This window comes from Manis pentadactyla, chromosome 3 (genome assembly GCF_030020395.1).
Source record: "Manis pentadactyla isolate mManPen7 chromosome 3, mManPen7.hap1, whole genome shotgun sequence".
NCBI lineage: Eukaryota > Metazoa > Chordata > Mammalia > Pholidota > Manidae > Manis > Manis pentadactyla.
The window spans coordinates 1987584-2005032 of NC_080021.1; the positions used below are offsets into that span (position 1 = coordinate 1987584).

At 61.1% G+C, this 17449-nt stretch overlaps 1 protein-coding gene across 9 annotated transcripts in view; it reads right to left on the reverse strand.

Moving 5' to 3' along the window:
- Positions 1 to 2143: 2143 nt before the first annotated feature.
- The window catches only part of TRAPPC9 (trafficking protein particle complex subunit 9), a 615203-nt gene continuing 599897 nt past the window's right edge, over positions 2144 to 17449 (reverse strand). For all 9 annotated transcript variants that reach the window (XM_057497647.1, XM_057497644.1, XM_057497645.1 and 6 more), the window contains 2 exons: positions 5589 to 5809; positions 2144 to 5050 (listed from right to left, as the gene is read on the reverse strand). In XM_057497647.1, coding sequence (XP_057353630.1) covers positions 4883 to 5050; positions 5589 to 5809 — 389 coding nt within the window. In that variant the 3' untranslated portion in view covers positions 2144 to 4882. The remainder of the gene's footprint in view (positions 5051 to 5588; positions 5810 to 17449) is intronic.

The window sequence follows — 17449 nt, forward strand, 5'->3', positions numbered from 1 at the left end:
CAGAGGACAGTCAAGGCCTTGAGGCAGGAACAGGCTTGGTGTGAGAAAACAGAAGACAAGGCTGGCTGCGGGGCAGGGAGGACGAGGGCAGGTGGAGGAGAAGCAGGCAGGAGCTGCCGTGCTGACCCCCCAGCCCCCGAGACCCGCCGGACACCTCCTGCCCAGGACCTCTCCTCTCTCCCTCTCCTGCCTGTTTCTGAATCCTTGCCTCCAGGCTTGTCCTCCCCTGGATCCCATGGGCTCCTTTTGGGGAGAATCCACCTGCCCCAGGGCTTCCCAGCCTACGTCATGGGCAGGCTCTGCCCCTCCTCAGAGCCTGGGGCCTTCTACTTTCTGTCCTGACTATTCACATGTGTCTCCCCTCTGGCCTGTCTCCTGCCTCCAGGCCTTTGCACCTGCTGTTCCTTCTAACTAAACACCCTTCCTCCATCTTCTTCCCCTCATGACTACTAGCAGTGCCCAGTGCAGTGCCAGTCATCCTGGAAAGCCTTCTTGGACCCTCAGCAGAGCTGGGCCCCTCCTCCTCATCCCCACAAGGTCATGGCCTTCTGACCGGTCTTGCTCCAGCTGAGCACAGGCCCCATCACCAGAGGCTGAGAGGAGTGGCAGTGGCCCACCCACATCCCCAGGGCACGTGAGCCCATGGTCTTACCTCCGGGTCTTCACTCAGCCCTCCCGCCCTCCTGGAGAGCTCTGCCTCCTCCTCTCACCCCTCCAGCCCCCATTCCCTGCCACTTCCTCCAGGAAGACTTCTCTGATCTTTCTACCCCCTGGGTCTAGACCACTGGCCCTTGCTTCCCTGGGTGCTTCCACCACACCCATGGGCTCCATGCCCTGGGTACCCCTGATGGGCGCTGCCACCTGCCCGCCGATTGGCAGAGCTGCATCCATGGCTCCTGGCTGGCTGGGGCAGGCTGCATTCAGGCTGATGCAGTTAAGTCTAGTGGGGTCCCAGGCCCCTTCCTCAGGCTGAGGCTGAGTACAACCAGCACCTTCAATTGTTCCACTTTCCCTACCATTTGCCTGGCGCCAGGCAGCTGAGCCCCAGAGCTCAGAGTGATAGCCAGGGGTTGTTTTGGCTTCCTTCTGAGGGTGTCTCTGGACACGAGCTGGATATGAGCTGGTGACGAGCAGGCTCACCTGGTCACCACCCCATCAGGGTGACTTACCTGTAACAGGTGTGCAGAAGGGACACCCCAGCAGGACATCCTGCAGAAGTCCCAGGCCACCCAGGGACTTGCAAGGCACATTCCTAGACCCACGGGGCCCATGGCCCATTCACTGAGCACCCACTGTGCGCAGGGCAGTGCGATAAGCCCTTTTCTTGAAATCCCTCATCCATTCCTAACAGCAAAGGTGCCCCAGACAACGAGTTGGGAAGTGGCTGAGCTGGGACATGATGTAGCCATGGCCTCCTGCTTGGAGGGGCATCGTTACGACCCACACATGCAGAGCCTAGCCTGGGGAATGGGTCAGACCTGGCCCTGTCTGGGGGAAGTGTGGATGGATGGTCACGCCTGGAGGAGTTTGGGACAGATGGCCCCCCCGCTATGCTGTGTCCACCTGGGAGGGCTGAGGCCTCCCAGGGTCCCGACACCCTCAGGGGAGGTCCTCCTGGGGTTGCTTTCCCTGGGAACCCAGAGCCACAGGCAGCTGACTGTATACCCTCGAGCTGTGGGGCAGAGGGCACAGCACGCCCACCCCCAGCCACCACAGCTGGACAGCTGGGACACAGGCTGTGGGGGACCCTGCGCCTGGAGGGGAGCCTGAGCCTGGAATTTCAGGCTCTTGGAAAGGACAGCTGAGCCGACACTGCCCCACGGGGTCCCCTTCCCTTCCTGGCTCGGCGAGGAAAGGCTCTCCTACCCACACTGCCTACACCAGGTGTGGGGTGTTTCCCGTCGGCCAGTTATCCCGCCCGCCGGACACCGGCCGGGTGTCCCACAAGCCAACTAGCTCTGACACTGCCTGCCTGGCATCGGCACACACCTGAGAGGTGAAGGACTGGGTCCCCCAAGACGGCCCCCACCACAGATGCCCATTGCGCCTCCTGGCTAACCAACTAGCTATAAACTGGGGATGCCACGATTGACCCCATCCTCAGGTTTGATAACTTGCTAGAACAGCTCACGGGACTCAGGAAAACACTTTACTTACGTTTGGCAGTTTATTATAAAGGACTTCACAAAGGGTGCAGGTGAAGGGCCAGATGAGGTACACGGGGAGGGTCTGGGAGGGCCCTGGGCTCAGCAGCTCCGTCCCCAGGGAGTCGGGCTGCGCCACGCTGCGGCACGGGGATGCAGTCACCAAGCAGGAAGCTCTGCAAACTCCACGGTGTAGGGAACTGTATGGACGCTTCTCCAGCACGTAGGTAAGCTTGATCATTAACTCATGCTTCAACCCTTTGCCCCAGCCCCTGGAGGATGGGGGTGGGGCTGAAGGCTCCAAACTCCTAATCAGCTTGGGTCTCTGGTGACCAGCTGCAATCCAGAAGCCCACCCAGAGTCAGCTCCTTAGAACAGAGATGCTCTTGTCACCCAGGAAATCCCAAGGGATGTAGCTCTGGGTGAGGAACTGGGGCAAAGACCAAGTACCTATCATGTCACACTCAGCCCGTCTCAGGGAACAGCCTTGGGCAAGCCCCGCCTCCCTGCCCCCTGCCCCCAGAGGTCCCTGGAACCCTAGGGCCTCAGCCACTCCCAAGGCTGGCGTCACTGACCAGCCCAGGCAGGGCGCCGCTGGATCGCTCACGCAGGGAAGGCGGCAGCGGGATGAGCCCTCGGGGGGGCGAGTGCACAGGCCAGCTCTCTGGCCCCTGGGCTGGGGGCTTCCGAGGCATGTTCTCACTGTCCCCCAAAGTCCCCTGGGGATGTCAGTGCCAGGGACCCCAGTGCACCCTCACTTGCTTTCTCTTCCCTCCGACCCTCCCCGTCCCCACATCCCTGCCCCAGGGTTTGCTATGGGGCATTCGAGCTAAGACCCTTCCTGGGCTGCTGAGAACCAGGCGTGGCCAGGGGGCTCCATGCCCTTTTTCCGGTCCTGGGCAGATGGCAGCTGCAATTCTGGGCACGCAGGCAGGGTGGCTAAGGGCAGACCCCCGTGAGAAGCCAGGCCTGCCTGTGGAGGCCGACGGACTGAGCGCGCCAGCACAGGCATGGAAGCTTTGTGCGGGCTGAATAAGGTGCCCCTGCTCAGGGCACACAGCCCGGGGGGCGAGGCTGGATTCCCACCCTCAGTGCCCTCCCAGCCCCGTGGGTGCTTCTGGGGGGCAGCCTGGCCTGTGAGGACTGGGACCCCGAGGGCCTGTGAACAGACGGTAAAGTATGGGTGGAGGGGCTCCTGGTCCTCCCCCAGGGTGACAGCACCAGAGCAGCAGGAGGCTGCGTGCCGGACGCTGAGCCCGCTCGGCCCCCGCCTCTTGCCGTGTGCTCCAGGCACTCGGAGGCTCAGCGTCCCACCTCATGATGGGGGCAGCACATCCCAGGCCCCGCGAGCATCCTCTGCCCCATGAGTCAGCACTATACCCGATGCCTACGTGGCCTGGCGGGAATGGGGCGACCCCAAGAGTCTTGGACGCCCCTGGCTTCACCCTACCCCTTCTCTGTACCTTAGGGCCTTTGATCTTTCTCTGGCCCCAGAATTCTGCTTAGGGAGCGAGAGTGAGTTTGCTGGGGGGAGGGGTTGGGCTCTGACCGGGCTGGGGGGGACAGCAGGTGGGCCGCGGGTGCTCCAGGGACGAGCAGGGAGGGGGACCCAGAGGGGAACGGACGGAAGGGGAGGGAGGCTGGAGTGCCAGCTCCCAGGGTGAGTCTGAGGGCCACCGTGGCCTCATCAGGGGCCATCTGCATCTCGCCAGGGACCCCCCAGACACAACGTGTGCCCATGCTTCTTGATGCCGCTGTTACCCCAACGTCTTCCCAGGCATGTGTGTGGGATACAAGAGGCAGATGCTGCATGGACCTTATGTGAGAAAGCAAGAGATGGAAATGGCCAGAGCCATGGTGGCGGCTGGGGACCTTAGCCTGGGGGTCGGGTCAGTGTCCAAGAGGGTTGGGAGGCCAGGCCCGAAAAATGCATGCAGGGAGGGGCTGGGGGTCACAGGGACAGACACTGGCCAGCTGTTTGTCAAGGGGGTTCTGTTGAGCACCCCATGTGCTAGAACCCCCACCTGAGTTGGGGGCTGAGCAGGCAGGGCGGCTCCCTGAGCACCTGGGACAAGCAGGTGCATGGACACAGGGAGCAGCAGAGCAGAAGGCAGGCCCTTTACTGGAGAATATGTCACGGACACACAGAGGCACACGGGCCATGGCGGCCCAGAGGCCAGCCTGGAAGCGGCCCAGGGCCCGGAAGAGCTGGCACAGGCCCCGACGCTTGCCTGCTATAGGGGTGCAGCTGGAACCCCTGGTGTCCACACCCCTCAGCACCATCTCTCCTGCCCAGGCCGCCTCTGGGGATTCCAAGGGCAGAGGGGGCTGCGGAGGCTTCCCAGGCCCACCAGGCTGAGCTCTGCCCTCACACCTGCCTTGGCCTCTTCCTGGCTGGGCTGGGACCCCCCAGTGGCAAGGTGCCCGTATCGGGGCTGGGTGGGGGCTGGCCTCTGGGGTCTAGTCAGCACACAAATCCATAGTGCCAGGCTCCAGCGGAGGGACCCTGGGGGGCACTGCGGGGAGGCGTGAGGCTGCCGTGTCTGCGAGCTGTGCAGCCAGCTCAGGATCCATGCTGCAGGAGAAAGGGTAGGACGGGGCGGGGGCCCGGGGGGGAGGGCAGGGGTCGGGCGCCTCAGGGAATGCCTAGCCGTGATGGGGGCAGGGGCCAGGCTGGGCTCTGCGGCTCCCTGGGCACCCCCGCCCGAAGGAACAGGAACCTGGGGGCCGGGAGGGGCTCAGGCCTGCGCCTGCAGGGCGCGCACGTGCACACTGGGCAGGCAGAACCAGGACTGCGGCAGCTCCTTGCCCGAGCCATCCTCGTGGCAGCGGATGTGCAGGAAGAAGTCGCCAGTGTAGAGGAAGAGGAGGGCTCCCAGGCAGGCCGACTGGCCCGACGGCTGCACCTGAGGGGAGTGGAGGGGACCGCCATCAACCTGGAGCAGCGTGGACCCCGAGACGACCAGGGAACCCTTGAACCTGTCTGGACACATGGGGAGGCCCCTTGCTCCCAGTCCCTGCAGGGCCTCCCTGCTCTGCTGCCCCTGCAGTCACTGCATCTCCCTGGGCCCCAGCCCTGTCTGGAGGGATCAGATAGCACCTCCCTCCCTGGGCCGCTTGGGGGTTCAGGGAGTGTGGGGACTGGCTGGGGTGAAGGTACCACCTCAACAGGTGAGCAGGGCATGAGGACCGTATGGGGCTGGACGACAGCAAGATCGAACACTGTCCTCGGCCCTCTCTGTTCACCTTATTACCTTAACAACCTTCAGGGGGTGGCCTCGCCATCTTGGCTTCACTCCCAGGTCACGGCAAGTCAGGTGGACAGGGGTCAACACGGACAGAGAAGCCCCTGTGTCTGCCGACCCCTAAGCCCACTGCCTGGGCCAATGGAGCACCGGGACAGTGACCACGGGGGCTGCCCAGGGGCCCCAGCACACCACACACCGCGTCAAGGCAGAAGGTGCTGGAGCCCACGAAGGAGATGGCGTCGTGCAGGTCATAGTTGTGCACGCCGTTCTGGTGGTCCTGGAAGGGGACCACGGTGAGGGCAAAGGGCCCCACGCTGCGTGGGCTCCGGTTGGTCAGCCGCACCTCCAGGCTTATGGGGTCACCCACGTGGCAGGCTGCCGCTTCACAGTCACACAGCTGTCCGTCCACCAGCACATCTACAAGAGACACAGGACACAGACTCAGGGCCATGACCCGGCCAGTCTCCCCACTCGTCCACTGGTCTGTCCATCCCCACTCCTGCACCCACCAAGGCTGCCCCCCCGTGTGTCAGGCTGGGTGCTGGGACACAGATACGTGGCCCAGGTGACGTGCAGGTTAGTAGACAGGCTTGGGGCCAGAGCTGTAACCCAGAGGGTCTGTGCCATGCTGGAGGGGCCAAGAAGGCCCCCAGGGTGCTTGGGGTTCTGGGAGGACGTCCAGGTGCTTCTGCCTAGAAGAGCTGAGCCCTGGCCACAATCCCCAGGGCCTCCTGCAGGCGGAGGAAAGCCAGGTTAGCCCCAGAAACCAGAGGGGGCAAAAATGTGGAAGCCCTGGTGCCGGTGCCTGGCGGGCTCCTGGCTGGGCATCTGCCAGACCCACTGCTACTCAGCGACCTGCTGAGATCTCCCAGGGAGGCTAGGCCACACAGGGGGCACCATGAGGCAGTGCCAGGCTAGCAGGGGAAGGCCCGACAGTCCCTGTCCCAGAGCAAAGCTGGTGGGGGCCTTCCAGGCAGGGAAGGATGGGGAGCAGAGGGGTGCAGGGCCGGGGGAAAGCAGACTAGAAGGGGTCGTGGCGGGACTCCTTCTCTCAAACCGGAGCATCCCAGCAGGGTGGTGGGTGAGGGTGGCGTGGGGGCCCGGGGAAGGCACAGGTGTCCTGAGAAGGGGCAGAAGAGGAGACAGCAGGCTCAGGGCGAGTCCACGCGATGACAGAGACAGAGGCCGGAGCGATTGGCCGCAGAGCCAGGAGCGGGAAGAGGCAGGAGGGGCCCTCCCCCGGAGCCTCCAGGGCGGTGGGGCTCTGCCTGCACCTTGAACCTGGACCTCCGGGCTCCAGAACTGGGAGAGGGACTCCTGCTGCCTGAGGCTGCTCATCTGTTGTCACCTGTTGCAGCTGCCCTGGACACTGGCACAGTCAGTGAGGGCCCTGCCTGCTGCTGGAAGGTCACCGTGAGGAGGGAGGGGGCCCTAGGGCCTGCCCTGTGACCTCACATTAGCCCTTACGAGCTGGGCACCTGCCCAGGGGCCGGCCCTGAGCCTCACCAGCTGCTGTCCTCTGATGGGTACCATTGCCTGGCCATGTCCCCAGGCCCAGGTGTAGTGACATGCCCGTGACACTCAGGTGTGTACTTCCTCACAAGCATGGAGCACTTGGAGCCACAAAAGCATGCCTGCCCATCCTGCTGCTCAACGATTCATCATGTGCATCAGGAGCTCGACCCCATATTCACCAGCATCCCGCACTGGAGGCCAGGTGGGGACCCCCATCTCACAGCCACTGCCCTTGACCTGGGGCAGCTGCAGGGAAGGGCCTCATGGCCAGCAGCAATCCAGGGCTCAGAGTGCGTGTGTGTGTGTGTGCGAGGATCTACCGGGAACAAGGCACAGAGGCCACAGCCACGAGCACAGACCCTGGATCTGCGGGAAGCCAGGAGGTCGGTGGCTGTCTGTGCAGGTCAAGGAGCAACCCACTGAGTTCCTGCAGGTCCACGTTTCCGGGAGAGCCTTCTGAGATCAAGCCTCCCCCATCTTTTCTTTCTTTAAAATCATAGGCTTTTATAACACATCATAAAACATTTAGAAAGCTGATAGAAGTAGAAATAATTTCTAAAAGTCCCACAGAATTCCAGCCACTCTTCGCAACAAGTTGAGAATTCCCATCTTCTCCGCCTTTATTAGCGCGGCTGGTGGGGCTGACGCGCAGGTTTGCATTCTGCTCTCTGGACCATGAGAATGTAAACATGCCCCACGTGTTGCCCTCTTGGTGAGAATGCTTTCAAAGGCTGCAGGGGATTCCACTAAAGGGGTAAACCATGACTTATTCACCCGCCACAGTCAGGCTGGGCCCACTTCTCACCTCTGATGTATACATGATTATACTGAGCTTTGTCTCAGCTCTGGACTTACATTCCTAGAATATGGCCCCAGGAATGGAAATACTCGGACCAAAGCATTTCTCAGAGCGGCTGACACGGGGGCAGACCGCCTCCAGAAAGGCCCCAGAGCCTGCCCCGACAGCACCCCACCTTCACCCGGTGAAAGCCCCATGCCCCACCTCACACAGCTCCGGGATGCTCCCCCTGGTCGGGGGCTGGGAGAGGCCCTGGAGAGTCCTGGGCAGCCTTCACGGCCACGCCCTGCACCCCTGCTGGCCCCTGCAGCCAAGGTGACGGCCACAGAAATGCACAGTCCCAACACTGAGGGAGTTCACAGTCCAGCGAGAGAGAGAGGTAAGTCGAGAGGGTGGCCACGCTGCGACCACAGTGGCAGAGCAGGGCGATGGCCAGGGGGTGGCCCTCCGCCCCGTGCGGGCGTGGGCTGGCAGGCGCAGGCCTCAGTGATGTCCGCTGAGCAGTGAGCCCGAGCAGGCATGGTCTGAACCTCTTGAGTCAATGGGGAAAATGGAGACAGCAGGTGTCAGGGCGCCGTGGTTGCTGGTTCCATTAAGGGAAAGATAACGACTATGTGCAAATCAGTGAAGGGTGGCTGGCTCATTACATCTGTTTTTTTTTCCTCCTTGCAGAAAACTGTGTGGGCTGCTCGCTAGGGCAGCTGAGGCCTATGGCTCATCCTCAGAGCTGCCCAGCCTGCCCATCAGTGTCCCCAGCTCTGCTTGGCCCCCGGGGAGCGGGAGGCAGGCCAGAGCACAGCTCCTGGAGGAACCCTCCCCTTGGCACTCTCCCCAGGAGGAGGGGGGCTTGCAGCCCTGAGGTCAGCCCCGGGCTGCAGGGGTGGTGGGCAGGCCCCTGTCTAAGCAGGAGGTGAAGCTGGGGTCTGACTGTGCCCTGACCCTTCACCCTGGGGGAGGCCCTTTGCCAACCTGAATCTCCTTTACCTCGTCTGCAAAGCTGGGATCATGATCCTGGCCTCACGGGCTGGGGGTGAGGTGAGCACCAGAGAGGGGCAGGGACCCAGCCAGGCCTTCCTGGGCGCCCCTGACCCCAGGGCCCAAGGTTGCTGGCTCTTACTTGCAGTCCTGGCTGCTGGCTTCCTGGTCTGCCACCCCTGGAGAAGGGGGAGACCCTCCAGAGGGGCAGGACGCCCTGTCTTGCTCCCTGTGGCATCCCTGGTCATGGGTGACCAATGGCCCTGGCTTGTCCTGGGTTTAGCACCGGACATCCTGCACCCCAGCAACCTCAGTGCTAGGCAAACTGGGACAGCTGGTAACTCACCCCAGCATCTTCCCTGAAAGTAACAGCTGCCAAATTAAAGTTCTTTGCTCAGCAGGCTGCCATTGCCTTCCTCCCTGCCCCCTGCAGATCTGGGTCCCCAAGCCTGCCCGCGTTACTGGCAGAGACAGCAGAGCAGGGCCCTTATCCTCTGAGAACATGACAGCTTCCTGAGTTGAAGAGGAAGCCATGCCAGGCTGTCCTGGGACCCCTGGGTGCTGTTTGAGGAATCTGGTGAAAATGCCCCTTCTGACAGCAGGAAGGGTGGTGACTGCTCGGATGGGGGTCTGGAAGCCCTGGGCACTCACGCTGCAGGGCAGCCCCGCTGTGGCTCAGCTGCTTCTCTGGACTGACCAAATGAGCTGTGTCCTCTCCTGGCAGGAGCGAGCCGGGCTGTGAGGAGCAGCCGGGGCCAGAGGAGATGCTCAGCTGTGCACCAGCGGGTCCCGGATTCAGGCAGAAGGAGCCGGAGGCAGACATTTCCCAGACGCGAGCTGTTCCTCAGCTGCTGGCGGGAGTGAGAGCCACAGGTGGATGGTGGTGGTGGGGGGGCGGTCACACAGCCTGGGCTGGGCTCTGGGGGGCCTTGCTCGGCTCCTGGCCCCTCTGACCTCAGACAGGGTGGGAGGGGGCCCCATCCACTCCCTCATGGCAAGGGGGGTGCCCCACTGGGATCCTTGACGATGGTGGGTGGGCACCTCCTCTGCATCTGCAGCAGACTGACCAGTTGGCCCCAGAGGTGGTGGGGACACCTCGGGCGTGTGTGCCTCAAGCGCCCCTCTTGACACCCAGGGGGCCCCCTACAGCATGCATGGAGGATTTTGGCCCCTGTGAAGGCCCCGGGTCCCCCTGGGCCTCCCCGTCCCAGGGAGGGGAACTCCCCTACTTGCCCTCTCCTGGTGGGGGGACTGCCTTTCTGCAGTTTGGATCGTTGCTCCCTGACCCCCTACCACGCGCCTCCTTTGAGCCTTGGTTTCTCACCTGGGAAGGTGGCACCTCCTTTCCAAGGTTGCTGAGCGTCAAACCCTCTACGAACAGTGCCAGACAGAGGAAGGTGCTCTGGAAGGTCGGTTTCTGCCGCGACCCATGTGTCCTAGGCTAAGACCCCCGCATGCAGTCCCTCGGGGCACGCACTGAGCACCCAGGCCTGCCCCCAAGCAGCTGGAGGGCATCACCCAGGCTGCAACCCTGCTCCTGTGCTCTAACCACGAGATGTCCCTGCCCCAGGGCCTTTGCGCCTTTTCTTGCCCTTGGCCCTCTCCTCAGGCCACTGCTGACCACTAACACCCCATCCCTCTTCCACACTGTTTTCACTTCTTCATGGCCCGTGACATCTTTCCAGAAGTTTGTTTGCCAGTCTGTTAACTGTCCCCCTCACTGGGTGCTCCGGGAGAATGGGCCCTTGCCCGTGTCCAGACACCCAGCCAGGTAGACACCTACTTCATGTCTGGTGGACAAATGAACGAGAGAGGGGTGAGGTGGTTTGGGGCCGGGCCCCACCACTTGGCAGATGTGCCCTGCTCCCTGGGTCCTCTGGGCACTCCACCTGAACTAGGGGGCCGCCCACATCCTTAAGTGCCCACAGAGAGAATGCAGGACTGACCTGCCACCACCTGCTCTGGGGCCCGACCGGCAGACCAGGCCCTGCGGAGGAGACTGTGCTGCAGGAGGGCCTCATGCAGCAAGAACTCTCCTGGGAGCAGATGAGTCTCTACTCAAAGCATGAAATTGGGCCGCAGCCCACCTTCTCCCTGCCACCCCCGGCCCTGCTTCTCCCTTCACTTTTAATACGAGCCAGAGTCACGGACTTAATTTTGTCTGGCCCAGAATTCCTCCCAAAGCCACAGCCGTGTTTATGCTGCAGCGTGTCCACCGGCTCTGGCAGAGACGCAGGCTATAAATAGCAGCTGAGATGAGGGAAGGGCCCTGCGGGGCCGCTCTGATGAGGCACCAGGAGAGGGGAGCCGACTAGCGCCAGCCTGCGTTTGGCCAAGGACCACCGCTGCGGGGCGGGGCGGGGGGGTAAGGGGGTCCGGGAGGTGGGCAAGCACTGGGGCTGAGGACAGGTGCGTGCCCGGGTGGGGAAGGCTGGGCTGAGCCTGACACTTCTGGGGCCCCATCAGGGCCAACCGCACGTCCGCCTGGACGGCTGAGAGAGGAGTAAGGGTGCTGAGCTGCAAGGGGAGAAGGGGTTACCAGGGCCTGGGCCCCTGCAGGGCAGGCCAGCCAGCAAGGCGAGCACAGCTCCCTCCCTCCCACGTTCTAGTTCTCAGAGGAGGCTCTCTCTCTCTCTCTCTCTCTCTCTCTCGCTCTCTCTCTCGCTCGCTCGCTCTCGCTCTCTCTCTCTCTCTCTCTCTCTTTCTCTCTCGGCTCTCACCACCTGGGCTCAGGTCTTGGAATCAGTGTGGGGCCTGGAATGCTGCCTCTGGGGCGGGGGTTCTGCCCTCCAGCCTGTTTCCTGTTTCTCCCAGGAGGGGCTGGAGAAGCTCCGCTTTCCCATCCGGGCTCCTGGAGGGCAGACGCAGGGCTAGTGCAGGCCCCCGCCGCCCACTGCCCCCTGCCCCGCAGCCGGGCTTTGCACAGGCCGCCTCTGTGGAGCTCCGCTCTGGGCTGGAAGAGGTGCCGGCCTTTTTGGTGGCTCGGAGGCACAGCTCTCGGGGTCTGCCAGTCTCGTGCGTTCCACTCCGGAGGCCTCCATGATCCAAACAAGGAGAAGGCAGAGAGCACCCCGGCCACTGTCCTCAGGCTTCACAGGGACCATCTCAGTCCTCACACCCCCGTGGGGCTGGCACCGCTGCCACCCTGCTCAACAGGTGGGCGTGTCAGGTGCAAAGAGGCTTGGTGGCTGGCCGGGCGCAGAGCACTGAGCCCTCAACTCCCGCCGGAGCCTGGGCTCCAGGGCCATGGTCACTCTTCAGCACTTTTACTGGGCTGGAGGTCACAAAGAAGGTGGCTCACAAATTTAAAGTGTAGGATTCAGTGGCCTTTAGTACATTCCTGACACGTGCCATCAATCAGCACCACAGGCAATTTGAGAATGTTTTCACCACCCCAAAACAAACTCTGTCCCCTGTCACCACCCCTCCCGCCCCCAGTTCCCCAGCCCTAAGAGACACCACTTCCCGGCTCTATAGCGCTATTCTGGACTCTCGCGTGAATGGAATCACATACACGTGGCCTTTCGCATCTCGCTTATTCACCCAGCACAGCACTGTCAAGGAGTGCCACGCTGGTGGCTTGGTGCCCCTTTATGCTGGAATGATGTCCTGCTACGTGGGCGTCCTGCACCCACTCATCTGCTGAGGGTGTTCGGCTGCCTCCCCCTTCGTCTGTTAGGAGTGATGTTGCGATGAGCCTTCGGGATGAGTTTTCATGTGGACACAGGTCTTCAGGCCTCCAGGGCACATGCCTTGGCATGGAACTGCTGGGTGACACGGCAACTATGGCCGACCTTTTGAGGAACTGCGAGGCTGTTTTCCAAAGCTGATGCACCGTTCGTTCTACATGCCCAGCAGTGAATGCGGGCTACACCTCCTCTCCAACACTTGTTACTGTCCGTCACTTTGATTCCAGCCGTCCTGGGGGAGGAAGTGGCATCTCACTGTGGTCTCCTTTGGGTTTCCCTGATTTTGCCGTGCCGGGTCACAGCCCCACAGGCCTGGAGGGGGGTCTGCAACAGCCCTTCTACGCCGTCTTTGATCACTGTATCCAAGCCATGAGAACCCCCTGTGACCCCAAGCCTTCAACTCCCACTCCTGGAGTCTGGGCCCCGGGACGGCTGGGCCTTAATGTGCTCCTCCCCCTTGTGCACAGCAGCGTCAGGGCAGGGCACGTCTGAGGCCACCGGGGTGTCAGGGCTCAGACTCCAGGACAACCAGGGTGAGGCGCAGGCTGGAAGCAGCGCTGGGGAGCCAGCTAAGGGGGCAGATGGGCATGGCTCCTGAGGACAAGCAGGTCAGGAGTGGGCAGGGGCAGGTGGCTCACAGTGCCCACAGTCGTCTCTAGTGTGGTCCGCATGGAGGGGTGGGTACTGGGGGCAGGGGCAGGTGGATGCTACCGGCACTCAGGAGATATTGCCACATGACTGCCAACAGCCCCGGTGGTTCTGAATCCCAGTAGACTCTTCAAGGGAACTGCCTGGCCGAACCTGGACGGTCTGGTTTTCTAGGTCTGGGGTGGTGCTGATGGTGCTGGGGACACATGCAATTCTGATGTGTCCACAATCTCGCTCACAGTGGGCAGCAGAGAGAGGAGGGTGGGGCCCCCTTCATGCCAAGGAGGCACCTAAGACACCAGCCCACCCCAGGGACATGTGCAGATCACTTTTCAGTGGCAGAAAGGAACCACCCAGTGGGTTTCCTGCTCACTTGGCTGAACAGTCTGCCCTGTTCTTTAGGACGTGTTTTCCAAGGCCAGGCAGTGGGAGCTTGGTTTGTCCCCCAGAGCTCAAGCTAGTGAGGACATTCCCCGACTTTGCGCACGACCCCACCCTCCCTGCCTTTGGTGACGATAAATAAAGGGTCAGCTATGAAGACTCTAGGTGCAAATGCCTAATTCTGGGTAAAATATTTTGAAGACTTAAGAACAATGCAGTAGGAATGAGTGAGGGGCAGGCCTGGGAGCAGCGGAAGTGAGTCGGGTCTTCCAGGCTCCACCAAGCCTGTTTCAGCTACAGCACATTTGAAATGGAAATTTCAGGAGACGCACACATTTTTCTAGTTGACATAAATCTTGGGTGGGCCTACATTTTAGAGTCAAATTTGATAAAAGCATGGAATCAATCAAGGAGCTTTTTCACTCTTTGGATGAAGCAAAAGAAGTTCAAGTGGAAAACAAAGACCAGCTCAGGGCTGGGGTGCAAGATGAGGGCTAAGGCAGGGCCCAGGCATCCTCCTGCACCACGGCAACAGATGACCCCTGTCCTGCAGGGGGAGGCAGACCTGATGAAATCCTGGGGCGTCCAGGTACCCAGCAGAAGTGTAGCCACTTGCTAGACACTCAACTAGCTGGCAGGCTCTCCCTCTTTACCAATGAAAGCCGAGTAACTGACCTTTTCCCTTTGGCTCTTAGGAAGCTCAGGGCCAAAGGCGCACGGGTCTAGAGCACCACACTGGCACTTAGTGGCGGTGTCACGGCACGCACACGCCCTTTCCTGCACGACCACTCGTCCCAAGTCTTGACTGACTACACCACGTCTGGTTTCCCTTAGCACATTTTCAATCATATTTTGCTGCTTTCCTGTGTACTGAGAGAGTCTGAAAAAGAGGTTTGAAGCATGGAAATGCTGGGGAGCAAGGGTCTCATATGCAAAGAGGCAGCAGGGAGCCTGGGGAGGTGGCGTCAGACCACACGCTCCCCCCATCACCCCCTTCCCCACCATTTGTGCCTCCAGAACTGTGGCGGTGGCGGGGGGCGCTCTCTGCCCAGCATGCTGGCTCGGACAGGGCCAGGCCAGGATGGAGAGTGATGGGCAGGGCGAAGGGCTGGCCCCGTCTGCCCTGGAGCTGGAGAGCTGCTGTCAGAGAGCTCAGCTCGGCTCCCCAGGCACCCGCGGGTCGCGGGGCCAAACACGGGCTCTTCCGCCACCCCCACCACCATCCCCCACCCCCCGGCAGGTGTCAGGGCGAGCACCGCGTGGGGCTGGAGCTCTGCTCTCAAGCCACCAAATGGCATGCCTTTTTAACAATTATTGAGGCAGCTAATTAGTTCATAAACCAGAATCCCTGTTCCTCGGCATCCAGGGAGGGAGACTGTTCGAGGCCTGCACGTGTAATTACCCTCAAGTGGAGAACAGCTCCTGAGGAGCCGTTTGGCTCTCTTGGGTAAATAATTTACTTTTACAACTTTTCATTAAAGATTAAAGGGAATTAAATTAAAATTAAGGCGAGTTGGAGAGTTGTCTTATGGGGAGGCTATCCAGCTTCCTGAACATGTCACCCCGCAAGGCGACCCTGCACAGTGTCCCTGCAGAGGGGGCCACGGGGGAGGGGCTCTGGGGAGTGTGAGGGCTGCCCAGCTGGCAGGTCTCAGGGCTGTGTCCTGGCACGTGTGGTGTGGTGCACGGCTGCCTGTGGACCCTGGCGAACCCCTGGCTTGAACGGTAGGAACAAACACATTGCCAGCACACACCGAGTCCAAGGTCTCCCTGTCCATGCACACCCTCTACAGCTGCCAGACCAGGGTTCTTAGGGCCACAAGGGCGGGTGGCTGAGCTCGGATGCAGAGTCGAGGGCCAAGGTGAACCCTCCAGGAGCCAGCAGTCCCGCTTCCTCGCCCGCGGTAGGGCATGATGGGAGCGGGCCCCGGCGGGTGGCCTCTGCTGCCGTCGGCAGCCACCCTGCCCTCTGCGCTGGGCCCCCGTCGCCTCTTCCCTGGCACACCTGCCCCAGCTCTGTGTCTCAAGGCCCTGCTCACATGCCCCCTACCGGGGGCCTTCCCGGGCCACCTGGACTGGAGAAGGTTCTCGTGGCAGAGGCCAGCAGGACGCTCGACAGGCCATTCCCTTTCCTCCTCAGCACACAGCCAGATGCAGCCTCCCCAGAGGATCTGAGTCCTGACCGGGGCGGCAGGGAGGAAGTGGTTTCCCCCAGACCTGGCCCCCAAACACATCCCTCCTCCTACCCAGTCTCCTGGCTGACAGGAGAGCCGAAGGACCCAAGGGGGGGTGGAGCCCCAGGGTAGGCAGGACTGCGGGGTGGGAGGAGCTGCCGGGTGGTCAGAACCAGAAGACAGGAAGAACTGGGGTCCCCCAGTGAGCTCCAGAAAGCAACCCCCACCCAGAACACCATGAGACATAAAATAAGTTAAGTATGTTAGGTTGCTGAAATCTTGGGGCTGTTTGTTACAGCATTTAGTGGTGACATGTACCGGCTCCAACGGTCAGCTAACTGGGGTCTCACCTTTCAGAGGGAGACCCTGGGACCCAGTGTGGACATGCCCAGGGCCATGTCTCCACATGGCCCTGGGCCCCGGGCCCCCTTTCCTTCCCAACAGGAGAACAGTTTTGCACAGGGAACACTGTGGCTTGCTGGAGACAGTGCCTCTAGTAAGTACCCCCGCTTCAACCTTCTTTTTTTGGACAAGCACTTCAGACAATTGAGGATAAACCAGTAAAAAAAATGGGAGGAAAAAATGGAAAATATGCCTGCTGGCTGGGAGCATTATGCAAAGACATCTTTGTGAGAACAGCAGAGAATTTAAAATGACTCCTCTGTCCCTGAACAAAGTCTATCCCTTTTCAATCTTTCATTTTTCATCTTCTCTAAAGCCTTTCTAAATAAAGCAAAGATTCCTGCCCCCCAGGGAGGCCCCTCCACTATTCCTGTGGCTCTGCATCAAGCCTTGTTCTAGCCACACAATGTCATCCCAGCCTCGGACCTTCTCACCTGCAGAGCCAGACCACACACGTGGCAATGTTGGTGCCGGGGCGATTTGGGGTCATGGGGCCTCCTTCCTAAATGAGGAGCTGACGGACAGAGGAAGAGGGTGTGCGGGGAGGGTCAGAGTGCGCATGAGAAGGGGTCATGCCATTGTTCCCTGCCACTGGGCCTTTGCACAAGCTGTATGTGGCCTCCGCCTGGAGCCTCTGCTGTCTCCCTCACCAGGAAGTCTCCCTCCCAGGTTCCTCGGGTGCTGCTCTTGGCCCTCTGGGCCCCACCAACAGACTCCTGAGGGCTGGGACTCAGGTACTGACCCCTCACTCCCGGCAGGGCCTGTGCATGTGGGGCCTCTGCCTGGATTTGACCTCTCCCACTGGTCAGGCCTAGGAGCCAGGTCTCTGAACACCCGAGTCCTTCCCTGGAGGGGGACAGCCAAGAAAAAGGGTTTCTAGAGAGAAGACAAAAATGATGCTGGACGCAGGAATGATGCTCTTGGCGATCCGTCCAGAGTATTCTAGACCAGGTCAAAGGCTGTCTGCCTCGCCCACACGGTGGTCCCTCTCTCCCGGCACCCTGGGACCAGACAATATGTCACCCCCCCCACGGCCACACACAGGCCTCTCAAACCCTAAGCCTTATCGACTCCTATTGGCCTTTTCTAACTCAAGCGGCACCTCCTCTAGGAAGACTTCCTGAACCACACCCAGCCAGGCACAAGCTCCTTCTCATATCACACACTGCTCTGCACCGGAGTTTTCTGTGGACAGTCTCCCTACACAGATGAACTCTTAGGGTGGAGCTTCAGGGTTCATTCACTGAACTAACTGACAGATGGACCTGGCCCATCTATGGCTGTGTGACCTAACGTAAATCACTGACCCTAAAGCAAATCTCTGAGCCTCTGCTTCCCTGTCTGGTACACGACAGGAACGGACGGGGTGATTCCAAAACAGGCTTCCTCTGTCAGGATTCTCGAGCTTGGGCCTAGCCCTCGAAGCCCACATTCAGACCCTCTGTTCATATAGCCAAGGCACGTGTTTGCTCAC